At 47.1% G+C, this 12,620-nt stretch overlaps 1 protein-coding gene across 3 annotated transcripts in view; it reads left to right on the forward strand.

Moving 5' to 3' along the window:
* Pitpnb (phosphatidylinositol transfer protein beta) overlaps window positions 1-12,620 on the forward strand; it is a 52,985-nt gene that overhangs the window by 17,160 nt on the left and 23,205 nt on the right. For all 3 annotated transcript variants that reach the window (XM_021186813.2, XM_021186812.2, XM_029533615.1), the window contains exons 6-7: window positions 450-524; window positions 2,267-2,350. In XM_021186813.2, coding sequence (XP_021042472.1) covers window positions 450-524; window positions 2,267-2,350 — 159 coding nt within the window. The remainder of the gene's footprint in view (window positions 1-449; window positions 525-2,266; window positions 2,351-12,620) is intronic.

Below are 12,620 nucleotides of genomic sequence, written 5' to 3' on the forward strand. Positions count from 1 at the left end.
ACACACACACACACACACACATGACTCCCATAGGTATAGACACACATGTGCCCAATACACGGGTGAAGGCGAAACACACACACACATGACTCCCATAGGTATAGACACACATGTGCCCAAATACATGGGTGAAGGCGAAACACTCACACACACACACATGACTCCCATAGGTATAGACACACATGTGCCCAAATACATGGGTGAAGGCGAAACACTCACACACACACACACACACACGACTTCCATAGGTATAGACACACATGTGCCCAAATACATGGATGGAGGCAAAACACTCACACACACACACACACACACACACGATCTAAAATTGGCATGGGGAGTGGGGGCTAATGGCTCTGGATTTGGAAACAGATCCACAGTGGGGTGCTGTGCCAGGCAGATTCCTACAGAACTGTGTAGGGTGGGTCACATTCTTGTGTTTTCTGCAGAATGAATACATGAAGGACGACTTCTTCATCAAAATTGAAACATGGCACAAACCTGACTTGGGAACACTAGAAAATGTAAGTTTCCACTATGCACTCAAGGCTGGGGCGTGGCTGCTTCATGAAAGGCTTGTCATCGTGTGCAAGGCCCAGGCACCATCACGGTGGCCCCAGCTCTGCACTTAAGTGATGAAAACTGTGGAAATGGGAGTAAATGGAGACAGCCCACTCCCCCCCAGAGCTGTGGTGACCCTGGGTTAGACGAGCACCCAGCCATGTCGGCCTGGAGTGAGACAAGCAATCCAGAAACAACCGGCTTCCTCTGTCAGCCCCTGCCTCGGTGCTGAGTGGACTCTCCTGAGATTGCTGTTTTTATCAGCAGCTCTCTTGTTCGGAGCAAGGAGAAGGCTGCAGTCCGTTCTTACCTGGTGGTTTTAGATTGTTTTCTGTGTGCTCACCAGAGCAGTTGTATTTAGCAGAATTGATTGCTCTAATGTTTACTGCCTCTTCACTTCAGGGCCAGGGTTCATGTCGGGGAAATGACCAGGGGGCAGGAATGAGAAGGTGCTTGGTATACAGAGTAATGACAAGCACCTGACTACATTGTGATAAGGTGACACACATTCAGACCTGAGCTTCAGGAACACCTGCCAAGACTCTGGAAAGTAGCCATGAAGGCTTCCTGAGGAGCTGGGGGAGGCAAGTGGCAAACCCTGCTGCCAAACCCTGCTGCCCTTACCATGTGTCCTCAAACATGTATCCGTAGACCTGGAGCACTGGCATCTAGAAGCCACTGAAACGCATATGCTCAGGCTGCCCACAGTCTGCCCTCAGTGCACACCCACATTGAGGGCTACTGCTCTCCAGAGAAGTGTGAGTCAGGGAAGGGCTAAACTCTAGTCACAGCTGCTCTGCACTGTGCTGCTTCATCACTGACCACATTCACAGAGCTGAGACTTTAGTCTGTGTCCTTGTCAGCTGAGCCTGCTTTTCATAGAAATTCTCTAAAGTATCGGTCTGAGTGAATGGATGTGCAATGGTTATGTCCTCTGTGTGACTCACCCTGCCATTTCCAGCCTTCAGATGTTGCGTTAAAACAGTTCACAGGGCTTGGGAAATTACTGAGTAAGAAGTATCAAGAAGTTAACACCAAAAATGAGCTGTAGAATAGGCAAATCCTTCTCTTTTGGAGTATGGGGGGGTGGGGTGGGGCGGGGTGCTTTGAGACAGGGCTTCTCTGTAGCCTTGGCTGTTCTGAAACTCACTCTGTAGACCAGGCTAGCCTTGAACTCAGATCTGATTGCCTCTGCTTCCCAAGTGCTGGGAGGAAGTACACAGGAGTGCAGATGCAGAAGGAGGTCAGAGCCTTCTGAGTCCCCTGCAGCTGGAGTTCTAGGCAGTTGTGGCCTCACCAGCGTGAGTGCTGGGAACTGAACCCTGACGCTCTGCAGGAGCAGTTGGTGTCCCTAACCACTGAAGCAATCCTTCCCGCCGCTAGTGCAGCTTCTGAAGTCGGGTTGTCATGTTACCTTTGCCAGCATAGCATTTAAAGTTTACAAGCTCATATCATTTGCAATAAACAGGGAAGAGTTGTACATGGATGACCTATTAGTACTGTGAAAAATAGCCCTGACACAGGTTTCATGTCTATATACATCCACCCCTCACCAGGGAAGCTATGGAAAGAGTAAAAGCTGTCCAATGTCAAGACTGCCAACTGCGCTTACCGAAATAGTCATTTCATCCACAGCTGTAAGGGTGGATGTGGAATGCAGAGCTTTCCTGATGAAGAACACACTAAAGCTTTCTGTTTCTTCCAGGTTCACGGTTTAGATCCCAACACTTGGAAAACTGTTGAAATTGTCCACATAGACATTGCAGATCGAAGTCAAGTTGAACCAGCAGTGAGTACTCCTTGGTGTGTCCCTGTCACAGCTCAGCTCTGGTGTGTCCCTGGAGGAAGCGCATGGTCTCTCCTGTGTTGTAGGTGGCCCTTTAAGAGGGGGCCTTGCATCTGTGTTTGCTCAAGAAGGGTCTCTGAAAGAGTTCTGCTTTCTGCTGGGAGTCACACATCCTCTGCACTTCCCACGTAGGAGTAAGGAAGTAAGCCTCTTCTAACCTGGGGTCCTGAGCTCAGTTAGCTAAGGCTAGCCTATTAGAAATGCTTGCTGTGTTGTTGTTAACTAGTTAGCAACCTCTATTGACTCTTGTTTGTTAAGCTTTTTAAATTTTTTGTGCACATGTGTAAAGAGATTGCCGCAGCACACATGGAGGTCAGAGGTCAACTTTCAGGAGTTGGTTCTCTCCTTCCACCTTCACATGGCTTGTTACCAGGTCAAACTCGGGTCATCAGGTTTGGGGGACAAGGGCGTTTGTCCACTGAGTCATCCTTCTGCTTCTGTTGTGATTCTTACTAAATGTAAACACCTGTACCTGACTCTTAGTACTGGGTTAACTCCCTATGCCAGGCTAAGATGCCCGTTTTTGTTTTGATTTGCAGAGGTCAGTAAATATTTATAGTGTGCAGGTCCTGTATTGATCAGCAGATGCCACTGTGGACATTTATAGATGGGGTGGCTGAGGAGTCTCCGCTCTGCTGGTGCCTCCCGGGTTTGCCTTGTTCACAGACTGGGTATTCGGTGTCCCCTACCGTTTCTGTCTTTCGGGCACAGTCTCTAGGTTTGAACATTGCTGTCAGCTAACAGAACAGAAATAACTCAAATACAGTGTCTGGTTTTAGTGTGGATTTAAAGGGAAATCTTCTAAAACAGGCCTTTGGACCCCACTCTCAGGGCCCCGTCAATGCATAGAAGTTCCAGCATTGGCCTGGGGAGATGGTGTAGTGAGTGTGGTTCCAGGGACAGACTATCATATGGGGTGACTTCTGGTTTCTGCACACTCATAAATAAATGGATGATGGATGGATGGATGTGTGGGCAGGCGCCGAGCACTGGGCATGAGCCTGTATTTCTTTTAAGTCTTACTGTGGTTAGAAGTTGCTTCAGTTTCAAGGATGTTTCCACCTTTGAAATGATGTAGGGGAGGCCATCTTAACCTGCTCAAGTGGGGACCATTCCAATAATGTCTGCTCCTTTTGTTAGGGTAGTCTTTAACCATAGCTGACTGTGTGTAAAAGGGCAGTGAGCAGAAGAGAGGTAACTACGATGAGACAGGTGGTCAGTCAGCAGGTTAGCTGGGCACCTAGCATAGCTGGTCACAGACGAGGCGGACCAGTGTGACACTCCAGGACGGGGAATGGCATTGACTCACTGGTACTTGAAGTAACGTGTTGTGCAAACAGAATAGAATGGTGGCATCAACCAAGCCTGGGCTTTATGCTGCTACAGAGTACAAGACATGTGTGGCTTTGCTGGGAGCGTGAAGAGGTTTTGTAGTTAGTGTCTGAGGGCGTGGCCAGAGTGGCCCTCTACCCCCACTACCTTGCAGGTGAGAAGACCCTGCATCTGCAAAGGCTGCACACGGGGGGGGGGGTCTGTGGGCTCTGCTTGGACTGGATGGATAATGCAAAGAACAGACTGAGCCTGGGCGTTGTGATTTGGTGGGGATGCTTGTGGCCTAGACAGGTTTTAGGTCTTAGGCAAGGTCATGTGATCTCCCTGTGCCTGTTTTATCTTCTGTAAAAGGAGGCCGACTACCACACAGCACTAAATGCAGGCACCTTGTAGCAACCAGGTTAGTATGTGCAGGCTTGGCTGCCATTGCCATCTACACTGTGTCACCAGACACTGTGAGTGCTCACCTGAGGTGGCATTGTTTTTATGTGTGTGTGTGTGTTTCATGCACAGAGATTTATTTATGCCTAGAAAGGCCCGAAGACGGTGTCAGGTCCTCTGGATCTGGACAGTTATGAGCGGCTTGGTGTGGGGAACTCTGGTCTTCTGCATGAGAGGCCTTCCCAGCCCAGTCTCTGTGGTTCTGCTTTCCAGGTTTCCTTACTCCTATTTGCAAATTTACACTTCAGATACTGGCAGTTGCAACTTAAAGGATACTGAATTTATCTGCCTTTTTTATTGTGATAGAATGTACACAGCATAAAGCTTAACATTTGGATCCTCTAAATATGTTCAGGGCAGTAGCATATTGTGCATTCACAGTTGTGCAACCATCCCTGTCTAGTTGTGGTGTATTTTTGTTACCCCTGAGAATACACTGCCAGTCACCAACCCTTTATTCCCCACTGCTTCTGAACCCTAGCCTTTTGCAACCACTGGGATATGGCTGTTAGGTATTTCCCAAACACCACATGCTCTGCTGTGTCTGGGTGCCGTTTAACTGCGTGTGCTTTCAGACTTTATTTGTATGGTAGCATCTGTTAGTACTAACCGCTTGTTTGGGCATGGTAATATCACACTGGGGTTATGCCACGTTTTGCTCACTGTGGGGCATCATAGCTGCTTGGACGTTGGTGACACAGTGGGTTTTTGGTCTGTGTGCTTTCCTTGTCCTGAGAATGAAAGTGTAACTGGTATCATGTAGGAACATTAAAAGTACCCAGCTTGAGGGACTGGAGAGCTGCTGCTCTTACAGAGGAACTGGATTCAGTTCTCAGCAGCCACACCAGGAGGCTCATAGTGGTCTGACTCCAGTTCCAGGGATCTGATGTGCTCTGGCCTCCCTGGGGACCTGGTGCACAGACACTGCCACAAGTACATACACATACACATAAGTGAAACACATACAAAGGCAGTGTCGTCACAGCAGGCAGCATGTCAGGGCACACTTCACTTACTGTGAAGCTCAACCCTGTGGTAGCTTTCCAGGGTAAGTGGCAATGCCTCAAGACTTAACAGTCCGGATGAGGCCAGATTAGCACCATGGTAGTGGAGGTCCACGGTGCTACACTGCAGGGGACAGAAGGTCACCAAGGGCTTAGGCTTAGAAAGGCAAAAGCGAGTAGCCTCTCAGTGGTTGAAGTGGCCCAGGTCTGCGTATTACCTGTCTCTTGCCCTCACCACTCTCCTGTCTCAGTCCTGGCTTGTGTGTCTGTCTATTCTCCTTAGAACTTGGAATTCGGGGAAGAGTCCTGCTGTGAGCGTGTTCCTTAGGCTCATGCACGATGCCTTGTGGTGATTGCATGATAGAGAACAGCAGGGAAGAAGGGCAAAAGTCAGTGTCTCCCTCTGCGCTAGGGTCAATCCCTGCAAGTGAGTTTCTGCTGGAATAGACATTTATCTGTTACCAGTCAGATCACAGTGGGATTTGTCGGAGCAAGGAAACATTCTCACACTGGTCCTGTGGGAGATACATACATAAACTAATCTGTCAGGATAACCACTGTGTATGCCCTTTGACCTAGCAGAACTTCGCTCCTAGTAATTGACTATGTGGTGTTGTGTGACAAGTTTTGAAACTCCAGGTTCAAAAGTGCAGTTTAAGTGTTCACCAGTCAGGAGGTGGCTAGACTCACGGAGGCTCACATGCTAGCGAGCGCCATTCACTGAATGGAGGGAGGGACTCTGTCCTAGTAGGGAGCCCTTCCTAAGACAGGGTGGAGGGGAGGGATGAGGAGGGTGATAAGGAAGGGCCAGTCTGACACACTTCCCCTGTGATACCTAGTACCTGAAAAGGGAGGGAGAGCAAGGTCTTGATGCATGCCCATCTGTAAGGTACTGCTGCCGCCACCTCCCTGAAAACCCAGGGCAGGGCAGAAGGACCTGAGGTCTGGTAGATGTGCACTGAATTGGAGATGCCACTGTCTAAGGTTTCCATTACAGTCTTACACATGGAGTGGTATGTCACCCCATAGTAGGTGATGTAAGCTCAGTGATTTGTCATCTTCCCTGCAGTGGTTTCTTGTTGGAAGCAAGTCAGAAGGTCCCTGAGGCGCAGTGTATGAAGTAGGACTTGTTGGACAAACAAAGCTGTCTTTAGAGTGCATATCATGCCAGCCCATCTGCTCTTAGCGCTGAAAGCTTGCTTCCATGGGAACAGAGTGATGCTAGGATCCCAAGCCAGTAAGAAGGGTATGAGATGGGATGGGGGCTACTGCACACAAGGTAGAGTCACTACTGCCCCAGGTTAGCACTTCAGCCCAGTGCCAAGCCTCGCCGTCTCACCTTTGGGTCTAGGCCTGTGCTAGGACTCTTAGTCTCACAGATTTTTACCCATAGCCCTAGACCCTGTGTGAAGTGTTGGTAGTAGTAGATTCTGCACCTCACATAAGTGGTGGTCGCTTGAAAAACAGGAATTCAAGAGCCTTCTGAAGGCAGCAGAACCCTCCAAGTTCAACTCCTGTAGAAGTTGTCGTTGGCCCCCCCAATCCCCCATCTCTTCTCACTGAGTTTGTAATATATTTATGTTGAACTGTGTAGGTTTTTACTTTACGTTGAGTTAGCAAGCTTGCTTCTTACTTGCTGGCTTTCCCCTTCTTTCTCAGAAACTCTTTTCAATTCTTCGTGTACAGTTCCTGAGCACAGAGACCAAGGACATCAAGCTTCTTCTCAACTCCCCACCTTACTCTTTTGAGGCTGGATTTCCCCCTGAGCCCAGAGCACGGTGGTTTTTTGTTCTTGGCTGTGCAAGCCTCAGAAGTTCTCTTTCCGACCCTGAATGCTGGGACTACAGTGACATGTGAGCACACTCAGCTTGCTGCGTGGGTGTTAGAAACTGAACTCAGTTTTCTGGTTGTGCCTCAACCAGGTTGGGTTTATTTCTGTCCTGATGTTCACTTTATAAAAAACAAAATAGTTGCATTAATAATTTTGAAGAAATAGGTAGCCAGGACCCACCGCCAGAATCAGGGAAGACTTGAAATGGAAGCTTGAATCTTTTCACGCCACCTAGTGGAAGTTCTCTGTCACTGCAGGTGGGTGTGAACTAACCATTTCATTTCTGTTCAGAGTGCCTTGTGCCTGCTGTAGGGCTCAGCCTCTTGACTTGCTGTGTTTGCCCATCCTTGGGAACGGTATTTCACCATGTATTGAAGGGACTTATTTGACCTGTGGTGTATTGCATACTTGGCTGAGTGCTTTGACGTGTTTGTATAATTGAAGTGACATTGTCAGAATAACTCTAGAAACAAAGATTTGTTGTAAAAATCTGTCAGTGTGACTTAGGTTCACAGCACAGTTGCTATAGGAACCATGTGCATGTAAACATGTCACCCAGTTAGGGGCATTGTGTCAATGCCTTTTGGAAAATTTTTTAAAGATTTGGTTTAGATACATTATTGCTTAAAGAAACCGTTAGTGAGCATTCTGATATTTCTGTATACATATCTCCACTCAGTTTCATTGCCTCTTTAGGTTGTATCCACCTTGCAAAACTGGCTTCCTGCATAAGAGGAACGCATTGAAGTGGAGTGCCGGTGAGGGCTTGTACCTCTCAAAGCCCTCTCAAGGACATAGGGTCCTTCCTGCTGGAGCCGAGCAGTCACAGAATGAATGCATTGTGCCAGCAGAAAGCCTCTTCCCCAGTTCCGTGGGCAGCAGGGTGCTCATCTGTGTCTCCTCAGCCTAGCAAGAGGCACTGTCTTGTTACCTGATGGAGGGGACTTTGTAGGGAATGCTGTGCTGGATGCTGTTGTTGTTTTCTTTGGCTGTTTTTGTTGATGCTGCTGGTGTTTCAAAGGCAGAAATGAGGAGGCTGAGGGACTGATATGGATAGTGTTAAAATAGATAGAAAACCCCCCCTCTCAGAAAAACAGGCTACAAAGAAGAAAGGAGGGCTGGTGAGATGGCTCAGTGGGTAAGAGCACCCGCCTGCTCTTCCGAACGTCCAGAGTTCAAATCCCAGCAACCATATGGTGGCTCATAACCATCCATAACAAGATCTGATGCCCTCTTCTGGAGTGTCTGAAGACAGCTACAGTGTACTTACATATAATAAATAAATAAATCTTTAAAAAAAGAAAAAGAAAAAAGGAGGGAAGACTATCTGGAGCCTGGGTTTTCTTGTGCAGGCAGTAACCACCGGGTGCTGTTGCAGCCCTTTCCGGGTCCCGCTCCGTGGACGTGTGTGATGCCAGTGCCACAGAGAGCGTAGGCTGCTGTCTGCAATCTGCTTTTGTTCAAGCTAAAAGTTGTCTTTTTAGAGTGTAAAGGATCAGTATGTGCAGCATAAAACATGCAAATATAAGTTTAAAGGTTTCCCCTTCTAAAGTTGTTGATACATAACACAGTAAATGTTTGGGCTTCTTTGACTGCCCTGATGAGATGCTCATGTATAGCTTCAGCTCATTTCCAGGACGTACACAAACCCAGCCCTTGCCATCTGCTTCTGCTCTGTTTGCTGAGGTGCACCGTTTGAATGCGGTGCGGCCCTTTAATCACGCCCAGCATTCTGTCTAAGTCGCTTTCCATGATTTGTATACAAAAGTCACTTCCCAGGAGAGGAAGGCTCACGAGCTTGAAGTGTGCACACACTAACATCAGAGACCTTCAGTTTTGGAAGTAATTTGAAAGAAATGAGCACAGTTTTAAAAAAAGAAATTGGAACCACATTTAAAGGTATTTATGTGAAACGAGAAAGAGTTTGTCCTTGTCTGCCTCTTTCGTAGGTTAATACATGCTGTGTGACTTCCAGGATGAGTTTCTTTTTCTGTAGTAGAAATGATAAAATGGTAACTCAAAATTTTGAAATCTAAAGTTTTATTTATATCTAAAGATATTCTTATATCTTTATATCTAAAGATATTAATATGCCTTAAAGCTAATAATAAGCCTATATTAGTGATTCTGAAGTATTAGATTACTGGAAAGATCTGATTTAAAAAGACAGTTGCAGGGCAGTGAGGTGGCTCTGCAGAGAAGGGAGCTTGCTGCAAACAAATGGTGACCTGAGTTCAGTTCCCAGGCTGCACATACTGTAAGGAGAGCCAGCTCCTGTAAGTTATCCTATGGCTCCCCACATGTGCTATGATATACAGGTGTCCACACTTTCACGTATACACACACACGGATGCATGCATACACGCACAAGAACAATTTTTTAAAATATAAAAATATGGCTCGGTGTGGTAATGCACAGTATTTCCCCCATCATAAAATACAGCAGGTACAAAGAGAACGCCATTTCCTTCTCAGGTTTCAGCATGACTGATGTTTTTATTTGTGGCCAAAGTATTTTTTTCTAATGAGACATCTTGAAACCAAAAATGACAGTTTTAGGAGCATGATGGTAGATCACTGAGGATGGTATTCCTCCACAGGAAGAGGCACCTAGGAAAGAGTGCACACAGGGCTTTCCCACAGTGGTCCTCTGCCTTCCCTCAGCGTCTTCGCTTGTCTGAGCTCTTCACCCCACCGTGTTGTTACTTGATGCTTTCTTCCTCAAAGCCAGTGTGTTGTTTCCATGTAGCATTCACTCCCAATCTCCTTCCGTGTTCCCACCTTCCCCCATTTGCACATGTTCTTCCCGGGCGGGCAGAGTGCTTGTGTCCCTGGCACCTTCTCCACTGCCTGGAGTAGGGTGCTAGGCTTGGTGATTCCAGACTCTAGACCGCCATCTTCCTTCCCACAGGGTCTGCCCTGGGGGTCACCTCCTCTCTCCCTTCTTTTGGAGAGTCACGTGAAGCACAGACTGCTCAGCTTTCCCCCAGAGTGACTCTGCTCCTGCTCACTTGTCACTTGCCTGTGTTCTCGAATCTGGGCAAGGCTGGAGAGGAGTTGTCATCTCAGATGGAGGTCAAGGCTCAGAATTCTCTTCTTAATCCTTATGCTCTATTAAGGTAGAGCTGGGCTGCCATTTCCCCAGCGTTTGTTGGCCAGTGGCGGTTCTGGGACAGGGAGCAGGAGTGAGACCCAAAGGTACTCTGGGAACTTGACTTTCTTGTGTCGGTGCTCATTGGTATGTTGATTGAGAGAGCACTATTAATTTACTTAGAGCAGAAGAGCACCTGCTGGTTCATTGTCCCTGGTTCTGAGAAACACAAGGTCCTCTTAAGACCCAGCATGTCTGGTAGCTAATGTTACAAAAAAAAAAAAAAAAAAAGTAATAAAAAGGAAAAGACATGGCTGCTTCTAGGTTTGACAGAAAGTTTATTATGGACATGTGGGATCGTATGACTAGAAGCAGAACCTCCTGGGAAGTTCACAGTGGACGTGACTAGACTGGGCCGGGCCCTGTGAGGAAAGGAAGAAGGGAAAGACCATACCCTGTAACAGGTAGGGCCTGAGGGGTGCTGAAAGGACCTGGATGCAGGTCCGCTTTGATATGTTAAATAGGCACCTCAGCCTTTCGTCCCAGGTTTGAAGCTCAAGGTGCTTAGGGACTTTTATCTCCTTGTTTGGTAAGTGTTTCTTAGAACTTAATGTTTACTGTGTGTTGGTCTAGTAAATATTTCTCCAGATAAAAGAATAATTGTACCCATCAAAAGAGTACAAGTTTCTTAACCAGTGAGTGAGCTCTGGTGTTGACGACAGATGGCGTAGATTGCAGTAGTTGTTGCTTGTGTGGACAGCAATGCAGCCTCGCCTCCAAGGGAGCTTTTCTGGTGATTGCTGTAAGCTGGGGCTGTTAAATGAATTACATGACTGTAATGGAATTGGTTCACTTTGTCTAACCTGCTCCTGTGCATTGTATAGACAGCCTGGGACAGCCTTTCAGCCTTCTGCAGGTAAAATGAAGTAGATTCTTGTTCCTTGTTTTGAGCCTGTTTTGTGGGGCTTTGAAGGAGGTGGGGATAGGGTCTCAGGTAGCCTAGCCTTGAACTCCTAACCCTGCTTCAGTTTTCTGAGTGGTAGGATTGTAGGCAGGCACCACTATGCTCAGGCTTGAAGTCATGTTCAAAGTTTGTACGTTACTCCATTTGCTTTCCATTGGCTTTTGGCTATGATCTTTGAGTCTCTAAAAGGGGGAGGCAGAGCAATCAATGTCTTGGGTTTTTGTTCCATGTGTGGAGGTGGGCAGGGTGTGTCATGACTGCCGTGTGGAGGCTGGAGGCCAGCCTTGTATTCTGTTCTCCTTCCACCTTTCCATGGGTTCCAACAGTTGACCTGCTGAGCCCGTAGGTGATTTTCTGAAATTCTGAAAATTACTTTTAGAAACTATAATGAAGTTTGGTTTTAAATGTTTAAATACTTTTACAAAAGGTATTTTGTTCTTAAACTCCCCCCCCCCTTTTTTTTTTTTTTGCCAAACTGGTGAACTGGCTGAATTCATTAGTAAGGCTATGGCTTAGAGGAGTGTGCATTTTGGCCCTACTGTGTGCAGTGCTGGCTGGTCTTCACTGTGGTGTTTTTGGAAAGGCTTGGGCATTGATTTTGAGTTCTGCTAGACCATTATCTATCCATTATATTTGATGGACAGTCTTGGTAACATATGATTTACTGCGCTGGCTAGAGATAGAAGAATACGTTTCCTAAACAGCCTGCATTAGGGATCTTCCCCCTATTAAGAATTACATAGCTGGGCCTGGTGGCACAGGCCTTTAATCCCAGCACTCGGGAGGCAGAGGCAGGCGGATTTCTGAGTTCGAGGCCAGCCTGGTCTACCAAGTGAATTCCAGGACAAGTCAGGGCTATACAGAGAAACCCTGTCTTTAAAAAAAAAAAAAAGAATTATATAGAATAGAATCTGGCTGGATTAATAGAAAATTAGTTTAAACTATGTAGGGTCATTATTATTTGTCAGCTTTTTTAGCTGACATTTTCTTCTGGTTTAGTTTAGCCAAAGTTCCAGATTAACTGTGGTAGGTGACACCCTGATGACCAGGATAAGCTGTAATTTGGCTGTGTGTGTGTGTGTGTGTGTGTGTGTGTGTGTGTGAGAGAGAGAGAGAGAGAGAGAGAGAGAGAATGAGAATGCAGCTGGCAGGAGTTGGCTTTCCTTCAGGCAGGTTTAATGTCAGGTCAGCAGGCTCGCTGTCCAGGTACCTCTACCTGCTGAGCCATCTTCCCAGCCTGGCTCTGGCCTCCTGATGCGAAGTCTGTGACTGTTCTGTGAGTCCTTTGGTTGCTTTTGAGACATTTTCCCCTGCCCTAAAAATGTAGCTAATCAACAGTGCGTGAGGGAGACTTTGAGAAACTCAGCTTATGATGCACATAGGAAGGTGGGAGGGAGAAGACAGCCTCAGGCCAGAGGTGGCTGGTCTGGCTGTACTCAGAAATGTGTGTTTTGCACTCTCCTCTCACTAGCCTTTGCCCCCATGAAGCAAGCTCTTGGCTGATCTCTTTTGTAGGGAGTTGTAAAAGATTCTCCCCACCACCACCAACT

Source organism: Mus pahari, chromosome 23 (assembly GCF_900095145.1).
Source record: "Mus pahari chromosome 23, PAHARI_EIJ_v1.1, whole genome shotgun sequence".
NCBI classification, from domain to species: Eukaryota; Metazoa; Chordata; class Mammalia; order Rodentia; family Muridae; genus Mus; species Mus pahari.